Below are 25411 nucleotides of genomic sequence, written 5' to 3'. Positions count from 1 at the left end.
AAGGGACACTATCACCTAAAGTAGCAACTGTATGTTGGCGTTGATCTCCTGCGGCTATAAACTTTTCTTGCAATAACAGCTCTCACCTTTAATTCCTCCATTTCGTCACACTTTGCTCACTCTTCTATCTTTCTGGACCTGTAACAACAGAATGAAAGTCGATATTAATACCAAATTTGATATATCATAGGCAGTGGCGGCGGTTGGACGTTAAAAGTGGGGGGGGGGGGCAAGACATGATCTGAATATTTGATATCAATGTTGGCAGTGGTGCCCACCCCTCCTCATGTCCATGACGCACCCCCCCTCAATTGCCTATCCGTAGGTGTTCTTCCATAAAAAAAAAACTTTTCGATTAATTTTTACACCCTCTCAAACATATTTATATAGATTTTAACCCCCCCAAATATTTCAATGACGCAGTTTGCGTCATAGCCCCCCCCTTGTGGGCACCCCTGATGTTCGTTTTCCTGGTTGCTTGTAACACTTTGTTTGACGAAAAATTGTATAACTATTAGGATACCGTCTTTTTCAGTTATACCGTATATCTTGTTTCATATTTTATTAAGTAAATTGACAAGAGCAACGCAAGTAGATACTAGCCCTTTGTACTCTTAAACAACGAAGGTGTAAGAAGAGATTTGATTCCTTGCTCATGAATATCTGTCTGGAAAATTGTGTGATCAGATTAGGGGCCTATTTAATAACAAATTTGCAAACCAAATAAACAGAAAGGATAATATTAATCAAATAATCACAGTAATGAATAATGAGGTTTGCAAATGTTACATTGAAACTGGAAATTAATGAACAACTTATATTTTTAATTCCACGAATGCTATTATATGTGTTATTACTCTTAGAATGACAGTGAATACTATAAACATATGCTACGACATTTAAAGAAATACTTTTGCAGCTTCCCGAAACATGTTCGCTATCACTTGGAACATGTTCGCTACAGTTTTCACTTTCTTGGAATATATCAAAACTCAGCAATATTTAGAGTCACTCCACATTTCAGTTATACAAAATAATCCTAAAACCTAGAATCATGCTGAATTCACTAAATTTAATTGTATATACAAATTATATATGTACACCCCTAAACTCGTATATTACACTGCAAAATTAATATTCCTTACTGAGCTCCTTCGTGGGTAAGCGGTTAGCGTACGCGCCTTAGACGTGGGAGACCCGGGCTCGATTCCCGGGGGAGCTCACGTGGTTCGGACACCACGTTGATCATTAAGTCCACGTCTCATATAACTTCGCTGTTGAACAGGATGTTCAACTGAAAAAATCAAATCAAAATATTATTATTAGAAAGAAGAAAATACATTTTAGGAACTGTCGATATTTGTACAATTAAAGAATAACTTGTGAAGGACTACTTTTCTTGCGAAATGTTATCTCAATTAGTTCCAGAGCGGCTGACTAACATGTCGATCAATTGCAAGAAGAAATGAAAGTACGCTCGAATTGTGGCGCTTCAATAGGTTAATTTTTGGGCCATTTTTATTGGCAGTTCAAACGCAATTCCTGTAGCTTTCTTAATTCCACGGGAAGACAACCAATACGTATTCATAGAACGACAAATATTTTATGGCACCATTTTTACTCTATGAACCAATAATACCTACAAAATTTTATATTTCCAAATGAAACTATATACATTAATGGGTAATTTCAAAAAAAAGTGGGGGGGCAACTGCCCCCTTTGCCCCCCCGAATCGCCGCCCATGATCATAGAAAGGCCTAAAATATTACATGTCTATTTCTAATATTTCTTGGTTAGGCTTAGAATTTAATGTAACAACCCTCGTAGATAGCTTCTGGTGTAAAATTACGGAACAGTTAACGATTTCTTTATTATAAATTGATTCTATTAAATTAAGGAAAATAATATTTTATTTATTCAATAATAATCGATTACCAATTGTTCCAGAATCAAATATCTATAAAAAAAACTAAAATTTATATTGGAAGGAAACAGTCTGATTCAGGGTGATAGATTTCGTTCCTTTTTCGCACGTGTCTCGATTTAAAAAATCTCAAGACCAGCTAGTGTTCCAAGTGCACGCTTTATAGGAAAGTTTATTGTTTGTATCATTGAAAGCAGCAGCAATAACTAGTTTTCATTATTGTATAGTCAATTGCAGATCCAAAGTTAATGTTTTATTTATGATCAAAATTACAACGTAATTTAGCAGTTGAAAAAAAAAAAAAAAACGTAAGATGCCTAATCGTCTGTAATCATTTCCTCAGCTACTACTCCTTGCTCAAAATTTCATTTTTGCGCACTAGGTGGTAGCATAAGAAACTATCGCTTTCGTGAGACAAAATGAGCTTCTGACATCTAGCGAGCTATTTTAGAAGGAATAGAAAACAGCTGTAGGCTATGTGATCTGTGGCTAGGGGTTTCCTGAAGGTTATTGGGAACTTGTTCACGGTGAATGAAAAGTTAAAAATAGTATAGGATACGAATTAGGTCATTAGGTAAAAACAGTCGGCGTGTGCTTCTGATCCAGAGACTTCGCAATTGCAAGTACGTTGTCTGGTGTCACGATGAAAGCCTGTTACGTAAGTAAGAGCGAAAAATTTGGAGATTGTGCCGTCGGGGAATGATGTAAATTACTGTGGCGATTACACAACGGAAAAAAATGAAGGGAAGATGATAAAGAATTATCAAATAGTGATGGTGAGTCAAAGAACTGTATGGTGAGTTTTACCATATTATGTTAAGAATTTCGGATTCAATCCTCAGGTATTTTTTTAAAAAATATTTTTACTTATCTTTTTAACAGCTCGAAGTATTGGCCTTGTACTTGAAGAAGGTTCATACGATAGCGTCGTGAAACACATACACTTTGGATATAGTATACGTAAAGCCGCGTCAGTTCCCAAAGGAGCTGGACGCTCATACTTTCAGGGATTATTCATTGAGTATCTACGAACTTACCAAGGGGGTAACAAAGCGACTTTGATTTACTTATCGACTAATACGAAAATAAAACAGAACGTACCTGTGCTTCATATCTGCATGTGTAGTGCCCTTGTACTTTATCTATGACTATGTGTGTGTAAGGGGGGGTGGAGTTTAACGCATATCGCATGTCTTGTGCACATGGATACTTCTTACTATTGCACTACGTAGAAAATTTATGGTATTTCATGTAGAAGTGGTAATAGAACACAGAAGAAACGCAGATCACGACGTTCTCATGTATACTGTTACCCATACTTTAAAAGAGACGGTCAGCTGATTAAAACTGGCTGCTTCCAATTAATGGAAGACTTGAAATAAGGTGCAGATTGAGAACAGTGGGCTAAGTAGGGCATTCATTACATATATTGTATCTTTTTGATACAATTGACCCATAATATTTTCAGCAATGCATTTATAGGCGACATTGCACTTGTTTGTGTAGATGTACTTTAAGAGGGCAGTATGGTATGAATATAAATCCAGCATTTTTTGACAAAATTCAATATAGGCCATCTAAAAATTTATTTTTTTATCTTGTACTAGGATGTTATCCTTAGATTGCGTAGTATGCGTGCAAAATTTACGCCATAAAGACTAAACCGAATTGCACACACCAACCTGTAATAGGTTATCACTGCAAGCTAGCTCCGAATCTTTTCTGATTGAGGGCAGGGCGAAGCGGGTAGTTCCGCACGTTGTTGCAACCATACAAGCATTTGAGATGATTGGTTGTAAGGAGTTCTGTATGCTCGTCCACATTATTATTGGCTTTTGTGCTGCAGAATAGGTCTAGCATTTTCAGGCTCAAAGACGTTAAAATTTTATCATTTATCAGGAAATGGGGAAAGGTTCTAGAACACAGGTCCCCCATCCAGAGGCCAAGTCAGTTGGATTACGACAAAGTAAAATATTTCAAACTATTAACTAATCAAAATACTACTTGCAAAAAAGGTATTTCTTCCAATAATCTACATTGTAAAATAACTGGGGACAGTCCCCCCCCCCGAAACATATATTATTTTGGAATGTATCTTATTAGAAGAAATGTTTCAATGTAGGTGGAATTTTATTAATTAATAGAACACAGAAGAAACGCAGATCAGGGGGTTCTCATGTATACTATTACCAACAAGGAACATTAATAACATCAGACAATGCAAACCAATATACTCATTACGAACAAATGAATTTCAAAGAACACCACACTGTTTGTCACAAAAAACATTTTTGTAAACCCAAACACACAAACACAATAAACTCGAGAAACAGAACATTAAAGGAAACTATAAAGTGTACACAGAGCATAAGAAGTGTAAAGCAATATTTTGCGATGTATAAATACTTCGACAGATTTACACAATAAATCACATATCACGTGTACTGCCAATGAACATTTCAACATCGACTCCGAGTACGAAAACGAAACTGAATTTCGAATAAAATAAAAAGTAAATGAAAATAAAATTTATGCACGTGAAATCAAAAAAATAACAAAAAACCTCACTTATCTAAAAATATAATTACTGTAATTAAAACATTATTATTACTTTATGTGTAAAACAATAGACCTACACATAACTGGTGTGGTTTAGTACACAAACATGGTAGTGTACGGTTCAAAGGTTGAAGTTCAATGTTCTTAGTTTCGGTAATAATATATTTCAACGATAGAAAAGCCCAGAAATTGGAAGAAAAGAATAAGGGCCGAAAAGAAACCAAAGCAAGATACATAAACTACATTTCGTTATTTTTATAAAGGGGGACGTGTGTTCTAGAACCTCCGTAGGAAATTCTCTATCTGCTTAAAAATATGGGAGTATGTTTTTAATACAAGGGGTCCAGAAGCACGTAAAAAACACAAAATTTACAGGAGAAATGAATGATTCAAGTACTTAGACATAACAGAACGTAACCAAATCTAACCTAACCTAATCTAAAGTATCCTAAGCTAACCTGAAATAACCTAAACTAACCTAATATTAGTAGAAATAAGCGAAATTTTATCATTTTTTTGGAAAATTATGCTGGACCTATACACTAATATAAAATAAACTAACCGAACCTAACCTAAACTTATCTAAACTAACATAACCTACCCTAAACTAACCTAATGTGAACAGAAATTACCCAAATTGTAACATTTTTTAGAGAAAAGAATTGGACCCCTTCTGCTAAGCATAGGCCAAAATATGTTTTTCCAAGAACTCCTCGGTGCACGTTCACTTTAAAGAACTTCATTGTTTTGCGTCCGGAAATATGCCATAAAAACTAGTGTAAAATCCTCAAATCAACCTGTGCTAAGTGTCCACTAAAGATGAATGCTATCTAACCGAGACAGAGTAGGAGCGCAACAGGGAAGCGCGAGAGGTGTCTGTAGGGGCAGGTAGTCAGCGACGATGGGCATGCTCGTAAGCGAAGATGTCGCTAAAGGCGTTCAATATCCAAGAGTATATTGCAGGAGTCCTTCGTCTCCAAACACAAGAACTGGTATCGGCTGGAATTGAACAACTGACCGAAAGCTAGTTCCACATGGTGCAACATAGTGGTCTCTACTTTTGAGTGTTAAGTAGCTTTCCTTAAAATTAGTGTTCAATGTATTACAAAACATTTCATTTACATTTGTGTATATAGGGTGCCTCGGGATAATTATGAGACAAAAATTCAAAATTTGATGTATCTCGAAAACTACTGGACGGAACCTCACAAAATTTGGACAGCTTAACACTCCCAGTAATTAATGAAGAAACTTAAAGTGAATTTTGTGTACGTCACGTGTTTCTTGATAAAATCAATGCCTCAAAATTATCCCGGCTCGGGGCAATTTTGAGACATCCCGGGGTAGTTATGAAACAAGGGTTTCTACCTTCTGCTAGATATGGTGGAATATTAAGACGCTTTATACAAAATCTGTGAATATATATATATACAATGGCGTATTTAGGGGGGCTTCCGGGCTTAAGCCCCCCTGAAATCTTACTATAGTAAAGTATATGAAATATCTTGTAGAATTTTCACATTTTCAGGCAAAGCCCCTCCCCGAGACAAAATGGTAAATACGCCACTGTATATATATATTTACAAGCACTTGTATTAGCAGTTGTTTTTTTGCAGAGAATGGGGTGGAACATTTTTATTGACTGTTTACTATGAACAAAGAAATTGTAGCAAATATTAAATATCAGCAGTTAGATTAGCATTTTTTTTTTATAATACCCTGAAAAGGACAGTTAAATAGAATTAGTTTTACCCACAAAAAAATTAAAATAAAACAAACAAATTTTACTTTGTTTTCTCATGCTATATGCCGCATATTACAACCGTTTACATGATTAATATTATAGATACAAAAAAGAAAGTAACTTTAAAGAGGGAACACAAATATTCATGAACGACGCCCACCTAACACAAGTTCGCCATAAAAAATGAAATTGTAGCCACACCTACATTTTGACTACAAAAACAGTCACTTTTAAAGAATGAAAAAGAATATTCATAAACAAATGCTAGGCCTATATCTCAAGACTACACACCAGTTCACCATTTTTTTTCTTGTTAAATTTTCTTATACAGTAACAAACCTGACAATATCGGAAACCAAAACACATTAGCATTTAAGATAAAAAATATATATATAAATAAATAAAAAATAAAAAAAAGGAAAAAATTCACAAACACACACACTGAAAAGAGGTACAGTAAATTTACACACTTCGTTAGACTGCAACTATTGTAACCTTAGGTTATAGTATTGGTAAGAAAAATTAAGTAGGTCCAAACTTTTGTAAGAAATTGTAATCTAAATAGCCTACTCCTAACATAAGATACGAACTAATATCTCTCACTGCAGATCTGGAAGAAAAAAAAATGAAAATATTAAACTGTCTCATAATTACCCCGGAAATTCAAAAATTGACCTCAAATTACTGAGGTCACAGACGCATTTTGTATTGGCCAAAAGAATTTAATACTACATCTTATACCTCTAACTTGCCAATGTTCCCATTCTTCGAAGATCTACACAAAAGTTTGCAGTAATATGTCAAAAGTTGAAACAACTTTTTTTTTTTTTTTTTTCCAACACACACTTTAAAACCAATTTGATGTCCTATGTTTCTAAGATGGAAAGGAAAAAATCGTGCTACATGGATAGAAAATGAAGTGTTCTCAATAAAGCCAAAAATACCACTTCTGGAAAAAAATGGTCAAACTGGGAAGGTGTCTCAAAATTACTCCGAAAATCACTGCCTCATAATTGCCCCGAGGCACCCTATATATATATATATATATATATATATATATATATATATATATATATATATATATATAAATAACAGTACTTTTAACAAGATTAATAGTTAAAGTAGTAGAATTTGACTTGTAATATATTTTTCTCTTGTAGGAAACCACTGCGTAATTCATCGATCCAAATTAATCATTACTCGAGCTGTGAGAAACCATGACATAAAGATGAGTGCATTTTTCAGAACATTGAACAATTTTTCAAGGCGTTACCCCATCACTCGGGGAATGGTAACGTACAGTATTTTATGGTCAAGTGCTAATATTACTCAACAAAAAGTGTTTGGCGAAAAGAACCAAAAACTCGATTTTGCGCAGGCAGCAAGATTTGGACTATTTGGTGCATTTTGGGTAGCTCCAACACTTTATACATGGGTGAAGATTGCTGGAAGACTATGGCCGCAGGTTACGGTGAAAACAGCATTATATAAGGTAATTTATTGTTATTATTATTGTGGTCTCTTTACCTGAAACCAGTGTAGATTTTCGCTGAAGCCGATATTAATTCTGTTCTTGTGATACTAATTTCCGAAAAAAGTTAGCGAAGTAGCTAAAAATTGTTGATAGAAAACCGAACCGGTTTGATAGAAAATCAAAACCGGTTTTTAATAGAAAACTGAATCAGTTTTTAAGTTGAAATTGTTTTTTGACCTACCCGATTTTCGTGCCCACTACTACTTGTATTAATCAGGAAGTGGTGCGTGTTTCCAAAGTTCATGTCTCTCAGCCCCAAATTTTCCCAACGTGCCTTTTCACAAAAGCATTATCTACTTTTAAATTTTCTCAATAGCTCTGATCCGCAAAACCACTTCCCCCATTATGGTCCAGCCTTAATTAAAAGTTACTTAAGTAAATTAAGGAACAAGCTACTTGATTTAATAGAATGCATATTCAGTGTTCGTTTAAAAAAGACATATCCCAAAAGCACTCAAAATTATCTAAACGACTGGACCAATTAACGTTATTAACCCTTTCAGTGCGTAATTTTCAGATGCGGACCGCTGTAAAAATGTGTAGGTTTTTTTTTTTTTTTTAATTTGTTACCTTTTAATAACTTTTGAACCTCTCAAGCAATCACAATGAAATTTTCGGCATTATGATCATTGTTGCTTCTAATTAGCTACTATAACTTGTCATTGTCGTATTTATGGTCATCATCATCATCATCATATGGTTAGGTTACATAAAATTTGGGAATGCCTCAATTGATCAAGCCCAATTTTTCTGTGTGGTCTCTTTTGGTTCCTAGGTGAGCGTAAACTCGCTGAATATTGTCGGGAATAACCTTACTCATACTATGGGCAAGTATAGTCGCCATACGTAATACAAAATAGACAAAGAAAAATGAAAGCGTATATATACGCCATCCGCACAGCAGGTGCGTTTTGGAGACACGAGTTAACTCGCCACCCACACTGAAGGGGTTAATGGAATGAAATAAAGCATACATGGAAAAAGTGAGCCTGACAAACAATGTTTCTTTAATTATTAGCTTGTCTAAAACGTATTGAGCCTGTAGAAAGCGAAATTGTGAATACATTTATTGTGATTTGAATCAAATGACGGTACCAGGTTCAGGCTATACGGTGGATGCATTAAAACCTCTGGTGCACTTTCTTTTGAGTTACTGGGTGCACTCACGCTGATTGTCAACAGTACAGGTCAGAGCCTATTGTTTTGTCCGGCGGCAGTAGCTCGTGATGCACGATTCTCTTCCAATCCTACCAAATAGACAGCATAACCTTCCTGGGTACCAGTACAGGCTTTGCTACATACTGTGAAGCTGCTTGCTTCGACTACCATCTTTATCACAAATTAACGTCATCCCAAGCATCACACTGGTGTAGAAAAAACGTGCTTTTTCTGGTGTAAAGCATCGTAAAATACGTCGAATATGACGTGATTTACACGTCTTTTGCACGTCATAGAAATGACGTCTTTTTAACATGAATTTAACGTGTAAATCACATTTTTCAGGCCCTTCATATGGCCTTGGGGGAAGGGGATAGTTCTCGAAATGAGACAGCGAGAAGCAAAGGGGTGTAAGTGACATCTGTAATAAAGTATGCATGTCTTAAAAATGGATTCTCCACAGCTAAATATACAAACTGGATGGTGAAGTTTGTCGCAATCCAGTAGAGGGTCTAGGCATAAGTGCTCGAAGACGAGCTTCATCATCTAGTTTGTATATTTTGCGGTGGAGATTCCATTTTATAGAAATACATACTTTATTGCAAATGTCACCTTCTCGCTGCCTCAGATGTCATCGAAATCTGACAGGATTATTCAGTTTCAAATGGCAAAACGATAAATTTAAAGCCATACATTCAAAGGAAGACCGAGGACTTTGGACCTAGAAAAAATTTTAAAAATAAATAAATAAAAAAAAAAAGATCTCCAATGTAAGATGCGCCCTTGGCGAAAATTAAAAAAAAAAATGCACTGCATTGACTTTTAGGAATGAAAAAAAGACAAATATACATTCTAAAAACATAATGAAATGGGTAAATAAACAAAAATTGAACTTTCCGTACTGAGAAGAATCCACTCATTCCGGCGCTGGAATTTATTCATGTGCATTTATTGGTGCTTTGTTCCCAATGAAATTACAGTACAACACTTGCTTCCGTAAGTTTTAAAGCTATCAATTATTACCGCAGTATATATATAACAATGGATTTTACATATCAAATGAATTTTAATCTTGTCCATAAAAATTTGGAATTATTAAGTAATCAGCTGTTATGCCCGCACTTCGCACTGGTCAGATAAAATATCTATGTAAACAAACTGAACAGTGAAAGAAAAAATCACTTATTTTACTAATGGATTTTACACTATTATTGGTCATTTTGGATTGTTTTTACATGTCTTGCTATCCACTCTCCCCCGGTGATCCCCGGAAGCTATTTACGCACTACTCTATTAAAATATTATCACAAATTTTTCTTGTATATTTTGCAGATCTGTAGATTGTTATCAATCTTGACCAACAAAATATCTACACTCTACATCAATATGAAATAATCAAAAAAAAAAAAAAAAATGCAATTTTACTATATGGATTCACAGATTGGAAAATGTACGGAAACATTTAAGGACGTCTTTAATTTGCCCATTTTATGTCGAGAACAGAACTCGACGAACCCCTGCGTGGCTTCTAACCCGTTCCTACTACTACTCCTACTCCTCTTCCTCCTCCTCCTCCTCCTACTACCACTTATACTATGGATCCGTATAGTAAAACTGCGCGCAAAAAATAAATAAATAAGTCATAACAGCAACTTTACCTTAAGTTTCCAAAACGTTCTTAGTTCCTAGCTGGTTATCTCATTCTGTACTGGTACTTGAACGAAGAAAGTAACAAAGCAGAGCAAGAAATCCTAGAAGATACTGAATTTTAGTAACATAGCACCGAAAAGGATTTCCAACTGACATTGTTTCTACATCGAGAAAGTGATCAACACATCCACAGATGTCTACTTTCGCTAAAGCACCTAAAAAAAGAAGTTATTTTTGGTGAATTTCAACACGTCTATTCCTTGTACCATTCTGGCACGTGATAAACACGTACAGTTTAGGTCATGGTTGACATGTCATTTGTGGTACCATTTTGGTACGTGATAAAGACGTTCCAAATTTTCAAAAGACGTCATTTTGAATTCAATTCTTTCCCCCCCCCCAAAAAAAAAAAGTCTTAATATTGCGAGCGGTGATTATATTCAATGAGAAAAAGCGGAAAGTTTATTACTCACCGCAAAAAAATATGTAGCAGAATTTTCTTCAACATGCAACAGGTAGCGCTTTCGGAAGATGCAACTTCCTTCTTCAGCCTGTGGTAGACTTCAAAAAGGATATAAAACTTGAAGGAAGATTAAAAAATGGTTAAAAGGTTAGGATATGTAAAAAGCAAATCTTCATTAAAACACACGGGAATAGAAACTCACTGACATTGTACACTGCTGTTCACCGTTTTTTGTTCCTGCTTTCCAAATGGTGAAAGTATGTAGTGAAAAGATTACTCCAAATGATATTTATTTTTCCTGCATCCAGGTTAAGTGAGGGCCTTTCTTTGTGAATATAATATGATTCCTTAATTTTTCGTTCCGTTGCTGTTTTTGCTTTTTCAATTAAACATGATTCCACAATTTGATGGTTATCATAAAATAAAAACTCATAAATTTTATTTTTTACATACTGATACATCTTCACACATGTCTCATCGTTAGCACGAACAAAATCCAATCCGTATTTAAGTATTTACCATGTTCCCTGTTAATTGCCGATTATGAAGAACTTACTGAAATACAGCTCAATTGATTTAGCATCAGATGCAATTCCTCCATACACTTGTCTGAAATTTCGTTGTGTTAAAATCACAGATTTTATCTCAGCATATCACATTCTCCCTGCGGGCGTTGTTGAACACTCGCCATTTTTATTTATGCGACCGTGGCGCTGCGTGGATAGTGAAGAGAGGATAACGTTAAAGGAGCAGTTCGACTTAGAAATGCATTTTTTACAATTTATTTCCACTTGTAGAGTCGAAAATTCTAAAAGGAATGGTGTTTGTTTGATCGCGATACGTTCAGTCGTTAGCGAGTAACAGAGGAAGAAATATTTTGTTATGACGTCATAGGTGGGCAAGGAGCGAGAGCAGGCTTACATACTACACAGTGCCAGGCATTTCGTCTGTGAGAGGTGCGGTGGCACGTTCTAAGTGTGGTTTCCTTTTCCAGAACTGATTGCAAAGACTTACAAATATCATCCGCATGTAGAAAGTGATATATGATGGTGGGCTGTACAAACGTTTTTATAATATTATAAAACGTATCCTATAAAGCATGAGTTCAGCGTTTAAAAAAAAAAAAAAAAAAAAGAAACCAATATGTAAATAGATGGCGGACGAGATTGCTGCAACACCTAAGTACCTTTTCTTTAATCATTCTTCCGATTCCCATAAACCCTGCTCCCGCCAAGTGAACTTTGTGGTGGACAAACACCGTGTGCGTGGGTTTTCTCGGGGTTCTCCCGTTTCCTCCCACTTTCTTCATTCCACCATTTCATTCATTACTCATTATCACCGTCTCCTTTAGCCTAACCGGCATAACCGTGGGACATAAAACTCAAAAATTTCATTTCATTTTCTTCCGATTCCCAAACATAAGTATGTTCATTTTCACGTTTTGTTGCAATTTTTAACGCTGACCGTATAATTTTGTGCTTCAAGGTATGTACAGGAGCGTAACATATGAGGCAAAAATGAAATAACATCTGTAAAGTTTGCCAGAATACGAAAAACACTTCACCGGTTAAATTTCTTTTATTCTCATAGCTGTCCGCGGAACAACTCTCATCACCCGTTTCATCATCATTGTCACATGATACAGAGAAATTAAACGATGGATCAATGTCTTGATGATCAGTCATCGTCACTGATTCCTTCTACAAGCCGGTAAATTTCACTCCCTAATTCACATTGTATAGTTTATTTCTAAAGCAGTATCTTCAGAATCATGAGTGACATCGTCTTTATTACCCTCTAATGCCTCGTCTTGACTACAACCATCAATTGCGTCTTGTACGATATTTGTACGTTGGTAACTGGACATAGATCGGTGCTTGTTTAATGGCTTGGATTTTAAACCTTTCAATAATATACTTGGAACAGCATTCTTTCTCAGTTTGCGTGTAAATAATTCTAGCATTTGCCAGAAGTGGATCTAGACGGTAAAAACTCAGGAGGGGGGGGGGGAGTCAGAATCCAGACTATGATATGATATCATGTTTACTAAAAACTTTCAAAAATATCTAAATAATAGCTTAAATCAAATTTGTCACTCAAAAACTAAGGGGGCCTAGGCCCCCGGCCCCAGCCTAGATCCGCCACTGGCATTAACTTTTCTTTCAGTAAACTTGACTTCTCGAAGGCAGGCTCTTCAAGATGTTTGGAACGAGTGATTTTATTTGGTACATTTTTTTCCCATTGATTTTTTTGGGCCATAATTTATATCGATCTGGTGATTTCTCACGACTTAGAAACGTAAGAAAAGATACTTTACGTCCTCAGTTTCAATTGCACAAGAATTACAATCGAAAACACAGCAGGTGTTAGGCATTTCTACTTCACTTCACAGACACAGCACGCGCTGTACTAACACGTGTTTTCTACTTCACACTAGTGTTTCTTTCAGAAAAAAATCCGGGGGGAAGGACACTTAGTATTCGAAGAGGCACATTATTTTTACACAGTACTATTATAGTTATTGCATTACAGACGTATTATTTTGGTCTCCTCCGGGGAATCTCTAAGAGCTCCGGGAGACAGTGCCACCCTAAAAACATGTCTGGAAGAAACACTGTTTCGCACAACAAACGTAATTTCTGCTCTCTCTCTCTCTCTCTCTCTCTCTCTCTCTCTCTCTCTACTGTATTTTATACTACTGCTATAGGAAAAACAACTAACAAAAACTTCCCTCAAAAATTCAACACAGAGCAAGACTGCTAACAAATCCAAAACACAATCTATTAAATCCAATGCACTATTAAAGGTTTATCAGCTGCGTACAAGGGAGTGGTTGCTGACTCACATTGAGTTTCTCGCGTCCCACCAATGACGTCAGATTTACGATTCATCAAAAACAAATGCCTGTAGAAGCTGAACGAGACGGCCTATCAAGATATGAAAAAATACGGGTCTCTTATTTTTTGTTTCTCTTTTTATTGCACCAAACTTGTTTTTAACTCGAACTGCTCCTTTAAGTCGTGAAAATAAAACTTGAAGACCCTGCCTTTCATTTGGTGTTGCAGTTATTCGACAATTTATCGTACTTCCTTCACAGTAATTAATTGAAATTGCGGAGATTTAAACGAAACACGCTGTTATTTACGGTTTTCAAATAGTATTGACTAATTTGCATTTTAAACATCTTCCTCTCTCGCTCTTAAGTATACCTAAAATACTTACAGCTTTTAACACTTCAAAAAGCGTGATGAACAACGATACAACAAAACGGTTTAATCAAAAGATTTTCTAAATAGGGGAATGTTTTGAAAGTGTAAATGAATATGAATTATTTAAGTGCACGTGAGAGGAAAAGAAATTATTTAAAGTGCAAATTAATCTATATCATTAAAAACTAAGTATATTCGGTTTGTAGCTCAATATTCATTGTGGTATGTTGGTCTGTATTTTCTAACTCTAAATGTTATCCATCGTGCATTTCTTTCCGGACACTCCTATCAGGTGAAAGGAAATATACCGTTTAGTAAACAATATACATCAGGTGTTTTGCTTCGTGCTAATATCACTTTGTACTTGGTAAAACTTGAAAATATGTAGTTGTTCGAGATGTCAAGTTGAGAAAATTATATTATTATTATTATTATTATTATTATTATTATTATTATTATTATTATTATTATTAAGTATATGTTATAGGTTCAGTTAAATCAGTGTGATCGAAGTTAAAATTTGTGGCGTATGTTTGACAGAAGGTACACACATCTAAGGAATCTAAGTAAATAAATATATAAGAAATTTGAAATGTGAAACTAGTCACAAGCTTTGCTGTCAGAAGAAGAAAAATAGAGTAGTTTTTGAAATATTTATTCACTATATCCGTCTTTAGGAAGCATAGGGTGAGTGTGTAAATGTAATTGGGAGTGTTGATTTTATATAAATTATACCGTACATACACATTTCAGTTGCTGACTGATTTAAAATGTTTCCTTTTGTTAAAACCTCCTCTTGTGGACAGTAAATGAAATATTAATTCTGTGTAATTTTTCAGGCTGTCATGGACCAATTCACTTACGGGCCATTTGCAAATATAACCTTTTATTTTGGTATGACGCTTCTGGAAGGAAGATCGGTTGAAGAAGCTAAAACTGAAGTTCAAGCGAAATTTTTTCCAACATGGGCGGTAAGTGGAAGATTGATATTTGTTGTTTCAGTAAATAAAGTAACTGAAGAGTTCTTGATGCAGGACTCATAGCAAGTCACTTTTTAAACTAAAATTTACTTTTTTTCAAGTTGGTCGCTAAAAGTTACTTTTTTTTTCTTTTCAAATTTGTCACTAAAGGTTACTTTTTTGGGAGGTAAAGTGACTTTTTCGTGTGATTTATGTTTTGCATTTGCAGTTTTGTAAGAAAATATTATAAATGAAAAGGCAGAAACTTATTACTCATTTATTCTTCTGAAAGCTTCAGTACTGTGAGGTGCAGGTAGCCAGAGCCGAAACTAAGGTTACCAAAGAACACCAACACAAATAAAAGTAAAAAAATCAGGTGGAGTGGCTGGGAATATTAAAATCTAAAATTTAGAATTTACATAAAATGCAAATTGCAGGCATCTACATACCTAATTCCCTGCTTGGAGATGAGGGATATCTCCTGTAGAAGCCGCCACTGCCACAATTAAATTCGGTAGAGCATGAAAAATTTCAGTTAATAAGAACAACAGATCTCAGGGTTATCTGTGCAACAGTCATGGCCTTGAAGCTACTATAGTGAGTTGATTCAAAATAGAAAAAGGTTAAAAAGAAATTACTTTAAATTAACAGGTAGCAGCCTGTTTTAAAACTCACTATACTCATGACTGCAAACTATGGTTCTCTGGGCATAATACTCTCTGGGCCCCATTCAGAGCTGATCAGACATACACACAACAAGGGAAAATGCTTCCTTGTCTCACACTCCTGAAACAGAACATTTTAATTAGTAGTAGGTACTCACCCTGCAGCAAATTGAGATGAAGACAAATTCTGATTAGAGATGGCGGTTTATTTTCATGATAATTGAACATCAAGATGAGTGCTGATGTTTGTCAACACTCCAATACACTTTGGCTTAAACTTCTTTCCGTAGTGCACTACTAAACACATACACTATTTTATCGATTATTAGATAAACAACACTTCTTTCTTTCCACTATAAAAAGAAAATATTATACAGAGGGGAGGACGAAACTAGATGTTTGAGGTCTGGTTGACCTCAGAAAAAGGAAAGGAACATTTATATACAAATATCTTTAGCTCCTCATTTTGTGAGTTCACAGTCTCTGACAGTCTCAGAGAGGAGAATTTACTATCACACACAATTTCATATTGAAAACAACACGTTACTGAAGATAAATTTTAAAGGAAACAAAATATAAACTGATCAAGTATCTTAATATGCTCGCTGCACTGTTCTGGTAGCTAACAGATCACTCACGCACACAGTTCTAGCTCGAAGTTTCCATGTCCTTACACATTTCCATTCCACTGCATAGGTTGAAATGTTCTTCACAATGTTTAATACGCTGGATGGCGAATTATCTTTGATGCGGACATGTTGAATGTCCGTGAAAACAAACAATACCAATTGCTTGTAACCTTGTTCAAAAAGTCCAAGGAAGGCACTGTGTTAGTGACGTTACAGGCCTTTTTAAAATATCTCAACTAGAGATATTGAAGGTTTACTTTTACACTGTCAAACTGGAAGTGTAAATGCTTCCCCATACTAAAGGTGGTGTTTTTGACAAGATGTCTACTTAGTTCTTCTCATACGAGTACTGGTAGCACTATGTCGTAAAAAAAAAAAAAAAAAAAAAAAAAAAAAAAAAAAAAAAAAACAATAAATGATTTTAACTGTAGCTTTCCATTGTAAATTGTCACTAATAGGTACGACTTAGTTTTCACTACTTCAGATATATGTGCACTGTTCAACAAATATCGTAAGTCACAATAGAAGGTGATATGCAGAATCAAAGTTCACAACACACACGAGTTTCCGATACATGTCGGTTCATGTATTTCTCAACAGGAATCTCCACGGGGACCGAATGTCCACACATCTCCTGGGTTATAACTAACCGATAACTAAGGAAGTATAGATGACTTCCTTCCGTCGAGTTAGCGTGTTTTTACTTCCAGAGCAAAAGTTGAAACCGTTTTCTCTTCCAGCGCTATGAACGAACTACCCCTTGTTCACCACCGAACAAGTATATTTACTGCACAAAACTTCAGAAAAAGAAGGACTCGCTCCTTCTTGGGTCTTGCAACAAAAGGTTTGTTGCCCCAGGCAAAACTTCTGGGTGGTCTTTTGCAGAAATCATACGAAAACCTGCCTCTGTCTGCACATACTACCCCGCAGTTCTTTGACAGGTGCTGCCATTGCTTCCCACTGTGGTCACTTTTGATAGCTTCTGCTACCCCCAGAAGTCTATGAAGTTTTCAAAACACATAATTGTTTTCACATATAAACAGTATTATGAATAATAGAAGAACAGGTTATCATACACAAAAATAAAGTAAAATACACATAAAATACATAGTTATAACTGACATAAACTGTCATCTCTCTCAGTACTGGAAATAAGCCCATTTTCCTGCGGCTGCCTTTCAAAACGTCTGCTACTAATCGGCATCCATGTTTGTAAGGAGAGAGAAAAAGGAAACATCTTTGGTTATTATTAATTTTGACAATTACAAGAGCCAAGTGTCTTGTACGTAAGGGATACACGTTGACTAAAATAGTCATGAATTTTGAACGGTATTTCCAAGAACGATTTTAGCGTAATACGTTAATATTAATATTTTACATAGAAAAATGAGTCAAAATAAGGTAAACATTTTAAACTGGCATTGCTTCTTGGGTAAAACTAATAGGTCCGCTCGCTGACGGTACCGGCTATGGGTGAAGGGGGGGTGGAAGAGACGCTTGAGCTCGCTGCACACAAAATCACACCTATAGAAATCCAAAAACTCACATGTTGACGCTAGAAATTTTATAACTTTTTAAACAATAGAGATTGAGCGTCTGTAGGCACTGTTTCCAATTCAGTGTAGCTTCACTAAAAGAAGTGAGTAGGATCTTTCCTGTGTTTAATGAGTCATTCTGTTGCTCATTTGGTGCTTTCTTGAAACTGTTGGTTGTGAAGGACCTCACAAACAGTATACTAGGCGACGAGGAGTCGCGAGAGAAAAAAAAATTCTCTGTCAGCGCTCGCTCCGTCTTCCACGTTCTAACTCAATGCATGATTCCTATAGAATATGCTTGTTTCTTCTTTAATTAATCTAACGTAGAGTAATCATATTACTATCTTCCTTCATCCCCATGTAATACATATATAATGCAATGACCCAGTAATAATATGCACGCAATAAACTCAGATATAATTAACCTATAAAGGAAATAATGTACATGAATAAATACAATATAATACAATATTGTATTAATATTTCCGTACTACGCTCGGTGTTTTAAACATCTTTAATCATAATAATAGAATAATATTCCCTATGCATACTAATTAATAAGCAATTAATTTGATCACAAATTAAGCTATTTACATATTGATATGTAAATGTGCCCCTCATCTGCATTTTGATATGCAGATGAAGGAGAAGGACTTTGGCCTTCTACAGTACTTGCTGCCACATGTGAAACAGTCAGCTTTATTCTCACTTCAGCTTTTATTCTTTCTAAAGCACAATGGATGGTTGGTGGATGCTTAAGCTCTCAAAGTGGGGTTGAGAACCTTTCTGTGTCTATTCTTTTTTCTATCATAATAGTCTTTTAGTTTTCTCTCGTAATAGTTAACGCTCCGCTCAACATTGTGTGTGTGTGTTTGTGTGGTTCATCATGTTCGTCTTGTGTTACGCTTCTTGTATGTCCTTCTTAAGAGTAAGTAATGAATTTGAATATTTCATGGCTTTGAGAACTCTCAATGCTAAGTTAAATATAATGTCTGGAATGAAGAAATTCGGAAATAGGCCAGAAGTGGTTCCATTTACTCAGAAGCTTCTTACATCTGCTAAGTCTGCTTACCGTAACTACAAAGCATACTTAGAAAACCTAAGAAAGGAGGAAGCTCAAAAGGAAGAAAGAAAGAAGAAAAGATGAAACAAAACAACAAACAAAGGGAGAGAGGTGATGGAGAAATTGACAAAGGTAAAAAGGGGCATGATGAGATTTTGGTCACTTTCTCGTGTGCTTTTGGTCACTTTTCAACTATTTACAAGAGACCAGACCACTATGAGCCCTGTGATGAAAAGATAGCACAAAATTGTTAGTGCTAGGTGATTTTAAAGGATTCATTGGGGTTAAAAGGCCTGTATTAAAAAATGTATAACACATTTAAGAAGGAGTGATCCATGGAAATATTCAGAAGTTATACAAGTTTCAGCCATACTGGTACAAATGTTCCATGTCGCTTCCTTTCGCTACACAACACACGTCTATATGCTACCTGAATGAGGAACTCCTACATCGTTGGATTGATCGCTTTGCTAAGGAAGACTTAGCACATTTCTCGTGGACTCCTAGGTCTCCCAATCTGACAGTTTGTGATTTTTTTCCCCCTTTAAAGCATATGAAAGACACAGTGTATATGTCTCAACTACCAACAACTTCGTTTGGGCTCCAGGGTCGCATTACAACTGTATTTACAACCATTAGTAGGGATACGCTAGAGCGCGTATGAAGCGAAATAGACTACCGTATAGATATCTCGTATGTGTCGTGTAACGAAAGAAAGACATATCAAATATCTGTAACAGTATGTCTGAAACTTAGTCCTTTCAAACCCATGAATCATTTTTACCCTGTACTTTCAGAGATGTTCCGAAGAATCAAAATGTGTAGTAAATCCTGACAATATTTTTGAAGAGTTGCATTATCTGGGCCGATGAATATACAAAACTAACTGCTGATATGACTCTGCATTGTCAAAGAGAAAGGCTTAACCATAATTAGACGATATCAGAGGGTTTAAACTAATTGAGCCCAGTACTCAATGTTAATAAAGATATTCTGGACTGTAAAAGAGACGATATTTATAGATAAACACTGTAAATTATGTGTATATATATATATAAAAGTCGCGAGTCTGAAGTATTAAAAATTTCATTTTCTCCCACAGCAATACAATACAGTTTAAAATGTTTTCCTCTTTGCGTAAATAAATGTATTTTCGGTTCTTCACTTTTGCTCAAACGATGTCTTGTCTTGGAGCACAAACAGTATATTTTCGAAGCACAGACTACGGAAACAGCAGAACATTTGACAATTAATGATTTTGCTGAAGAGTACATAAATTTTAATTTTTCTATTACGAAGGATATAGTATATATAAAAATTTTCACAGAGAAGGGGTTCTTTTAGTTATTTCTGCAAGAAGATTGTTTTTTTGTGTGTGTGTGTGTGTGTGTGTGTGTGTGTGTGTGGTGTGTGTGTGTATATATATATATATATATATATATATATATATAGATAGATAGATAGATAGATAGATAGATAGATAGATAGATAGATAGATATAAATAGAGCCATTTATATTATTAGTGGTATGCTTTATAAATATCAGGAAGTGTAAAAAGTATTGAGCCTTTTCCGTACGAGATGGGGTTCATGTCCCAAGTTTCAGATATATGAGTCACAGTGGGTCGTCTAACATCATTTGACAGCTGACAGTTAAAGCTAAAGTGCTGCCAAAATGTCTTGAGCTGTGGCAAAAATGCGAATTAAATTCACACCCACGCGTTGAGCCAATAAGGGTTCAGCTGTTGCTGAGCGAGAGAGCTTTAGCGAAAGGGAGTGGAATTCCTTCAGCCGATAGCAGCGCCTGGAACGGAAGACTGGGTGTCAAGTCAATGTGCTATATCTGTAGTAGATGTGTAAAATGTGTTGGAATTCTTATAATTGCGCCGTGAAGATGTGTGAACTTTCCATAAAACTGCGCTACATTTTACAATTTTATTTTGATAAAGGCGAAAATGCTGAGCTGGCCCGTGAAGAAATTTGTACTGTTTATGAGCAACATACTTTATCGAAAGTAATGTCCAAAAAATGGTTCAGTCTCTTTCGCTTTGGAAATTTCGATTGCTAAGATGCTCTTCGCAGTGGGCGACCAATGACAGCAAACATAAATGATATTCTTTCAAACGTCGATCAAGACTGGCATGTAAACAGTCATCCATCACCAAACAGTTAAACCATTTGAAGAAAGCTGGCTACAGAAAGAGTTTGACATTTCGCTGCTATATGATTTGGCTCAAAAACACTTTCTGGATCGAATTTCTATCTGCGAATCTGTACTGAAACGTAAAGAAGCTCGAGCCATTTCTGAAGTGGTTGCTCATGAGTGATGAAAAGTGGATAACCTATGACAACAATGTGTGAAAAAAGATCCTGGTCGAAGCGAGAACAAACTCCACAGTTTCTGCCAAGACTAAATTGACATCCAGAAAGGTTATGGTGTGCATTTGGTGAGAATGGAAGGGCATCGTGCATCACGAGCTGCTGCCTTCGACCAGTACAATAGACTCGAACCTGTACTGTCAACAGTTAGCGCGAGTGCATTTAGCAAGTTAATAGAGACGATAGGGAACTAGTCGGCAGAAGAGGTAGCAACGCCAGACTGCATACGTCTTTAACCACCTGTCAGAAATTGTGAGCACTTGCCTGGGAGGTTTTAATGCATCAATTGTGTAGCCCGGACCTGGCACCGTCAGACTATCATTTATTTCAATCTCTACAGAACTCCCTGAATGGAATTGCGATAGTTTTAAACGAGACCTGTATAAACCACGTATCACAATTTTTTGAGCAGAAATTACAGAAGTTCTATAGTGACGGGATTATGGTTCTATAGTAACAAAAATACGTGGTTTCATAATGTTATTTTCAAAGCAATGTGTTCTCAATTTTGATGTGCAAAGGCTTATATACAGTGTGTTTCAAAACAACACCGACAACGTTTAGGAGGTGATTCCTGACACCAAGATAAAACAAAAAGTATAGACTAGCTTGCATATAGAAATCCGTCGTTTCGGAGTTTAGGCTGCCGAAAATATGAAAACATGAACTTTAAAGGTCCATAAATCCAATACTATGGAACCTACCGTTGTCGGGTCAAGATTTCACTTAGAAACTTTAGGATCAATATTAACAGACGAAAATCATATTCACGAAGAAATTAAATGTCGACTAAAAGCAGGGAATTCGTGTTACTATTCGGTTCAAAATCTCTTGTCGTCGCGAATTCTGTCGAGGAATTTGAAGCTTAAAATATATAAAACGATAATCATGCCTGTTGTTCTGTATGGTTGCGAAACATGGTCGCTTACTCTGAGGGAAGAACATAGACTGAAAGTATTTGAGAACAGGATCCTGAGAAGAATATTCGGACCCAAGAGGAACGAGAATGGGGAATGGTAGTAGCTTCATAACGAGGAACTACATAGTTTATACGGTTTACCCAACATTGTTAGGGTTGTCAAGTCTAGGAGGCTTAGGTGGGCAGGTCATGTAGCTAGAATGGAAGAAAGTAGAAACGCTTTCAAAGTCTTGACTGGTAGACCCATAGGAAAACGACCATTAGGAAGACCTAGGCGCAGATGGGAGGACAATATTAAGATGGATCTCGCAAAGATAGGAATACAAAGTAGAAACTGGATGCAATTAGCTAGGGATAGAAGTCAGTGGAGAGCTTTTGTGAACGCGGCACTGAACCTCCGGGTTCCGTAGGCCATAGAGTTAGTTAGTTAGTTAGTTATGTGTGCTATCCAAAAATACATATTTCAGAATCCTGCGGTACACAAGCAGAAATTTTTACAGGAGTTTGGGCATATAATTTGAAGTACTCACCATCTAGCTCTATAAAAGTTCTTGCGAAAGTACAACAGGAGTCTGAAGCGTGTAATTTTGGATAGCACGCATATTAGTTCCTAAGTGAAGTCTTGACTCGACTACGGCAGGTCTCATAGTATTGGAACTATGGGCCTTTAAAGTTCATTTTTCTATGTTTTCGGCAGCCTATAACTCCGAAACGACGGATTTCTGCACCCAAGTTAGTCTATACTTTTCGTATTATCTTGGAGTCAGGAATCACCTCCCAAACGTTGTCGGTGTTGTTTTGAAACACTATATACATGTTCAAGGATGATAAGTTACTGATGGAAACCCCCAGAGAAGGTTGGTGCCATTCAATATAACACAGCATTCTTTGGCGACACAATGTTAGTACCTAATTTTAATTTAGTTATTTGCATCTAATAGCATCCATTATCAAATCGAAATGTATTTAAATCAGCTGCCAGCAGCTCGGTTTAACATGTTCAGTGTTTTTCATATTATTATTATTTAATTTTCAGACTGGAGTGTGCATATGGCCGATAGTGCAATTTATAAACTTCTACGTCATCCGAGAAAGAAACCGAGTATCTTTTGTAGGCCTCAGCAGTTTCCTGTGGAGTATCTTCTTGTCATGGATGAAACACTTAGAAGCACAGAAATTTTTGGAAAAGAAGGGCAAGCAGCAGTCTATAGCCTAATGATTCATAGTGATATTTAAGTACTTAGATTTCTAGAGTAATATATTTTTAAATATGTTGTCGTTAGTAAAGTTTAAGATGTTTGTTCTTAAAAATATTATCCTAAGATACTTAAAGGCAGAAATGCATTGAGTGTATTTCAAAAATAGTTATATCAGAGAAATATCTTTAGTCGTTTCAGAGTGCGAAATCCTGACAGTCGAAATGGGGTGAGATAGGGGAGACAGGAATGTAAAAGAAAGAAAAAAAAAGACGTCGCATAGAATACTTCAAGGGTTCGCATATTTGCATATTCATTAATCTTTTAAACACCGGACAGGGATTTGAACGAAATCTCAGACTCTCGCGTTGGGAATCGTGGTGATCCCAGGGCCGGATTAAGGGGGCTTTAGGGGGCTGCAGCCTCTGGGTGGACGGGGACCTCCACTCTGATCAAAATCGCAACTGGCTGTCTAAAAAGAAGCATACAAAATACAATCATCATCATCATAAGATAAAATATGACCAAAAATATGAAAGATATTCATTTAAATTTCCTACTGTACTTTCACAGAAATGTATTAGGTGAAGTCAGCAGGGGCCACATATTTTGTCTAGCCCCGGGCCTCCAATGGGTTAATCCAGCTCTGGGTGACTCCTCTAATTATAACAGGGTAATGAATGATACCTCATTGGAAATGTTATGGAACACTGATTTCAATGAGGTAACACTTGTGCAGTTCCCGCCCTATTCATAGAAGAAGAAAAACAAAACTCCTAAAAATATGAAAAAATAGAATTTGGGGGCCCTGGGGACCCTTACAGTCACTATTCGCTGACAAGATGAAGCTAATGTGTAGGCAATATACTTGTGGTAATAATATTTTTTAAAAATGGTAGCTATTGCTGCAATACAAAGCGAGATGAAAATTCAGAACAAAATTTCTATAAAAATGCCCTGTACATCATTTTCGAACGGCTGTTGCAGATCTTCACGTTGTCAGCCCTAGTGATCTCCTTAATTATTACAGAGTCATGATTTATACATCATTAGAACGCTTATGCAACATAGATTCAAACGAGGTAGCAACAAGAATTATGCTTCTAGACCAATTGAGTGAAAAAATATCTTTGTCTTATATGGAACCTTCCAGAAAATAATTGTAATTTGTCAAAAAACTAAGACTCAAAAAATTGACAAACTTTGCTCCTCCCCTACTCTCCAGATATAAGCAACAAGTACTTTTACAGGGTATTAGCGTGTAATGGACTACTTCATTGCTTCACATACCAATTTTTATGACTGTACCCCCAAGAGGAGCAGTGCCCCCCCCCAAAAAAAAACCTCATGCAAAAAATAAAACACGAAATTTACCCTCCCCTCTCTCGGCCGTGGTACCCCCTGCATACATAAAATGTATATCGTTGGCAAGCTTTATCCTTGAGAAACACATTGATCTTCCTATCTTAATTAGGGTGCTGAACTATTAAGGTTTAAATGCTTGACGCAGCAGCTGCGTCCTTTGGCGTTTAAAGGTTCAATTATGTGGAACTAGGGATATTGGTAACAACTAAACTCTTAGTTTTAGAAGATACTAAAACGGAAGTACGTAAAACAACAGTTAGTAAATGTAGCCAGGAGCAAATCAGGAAAGATATAGAATATTATACCACAATAAAAATGGCTGTTAGAAGTGACAAATAAGAAAATTTCAAACTCATTCTTTCTTAGTGAAATTTCTTGTAATAGCAATAGGTTAAGATTAGCAGCGTTAACTCAAGTCAGTTGTTGCCACATCATGCGATGAGATTACTGTTTCTATTC

General features: G+C 36.0%; 1 protein-coding gene across 1 annotated transcript; it reads left to right on the top strand.

Moving 5' to 3' along the window:
• Positions 1–2394: 2394 nt before the first annotated feature.
• LOC145675727 (mpv17-like protein) lies at positions 2395–24866 on the top strand. Its single transcript, XM_081746349.1, has 4 exons — positions 2395–2701; positions 7389–7720; positions 15082–15213; positions 23428–24866. The coding sequence occupies exons 2-4, from the start codon at positions 7457–7459 to the stop codon at positions 23605–23607; spliced, it is 576 nt and encodes a 191-aa protein (XP_081602475.1). The 5' UTR covers positions 2395–2701; positions 7389–7456; the 3' UTR covers positions 23608–24866.
• Positions 24867–25411: the final 545 nt, after the last annotated feature.

Source organism: Thermobia domestica, chromosome 18, assembly GCF_964235325.1.
Source record: "Thermobia domestica chromosome 18, izTheDome1.hap1.1, whole genome shotgun sequence".
NCBI classification, from domain to species: domain Eukaryota; kingdom Metazoa; phylum Arthropoda; class Insecta; order Zygentoma; family Lepismatidae; genus Thermobia; species Thermobia domestica.
Note: the sequence above shows the minus strand (reverse complement) of the source record. Positions and strands in the feature narration are given on the sequence as shown.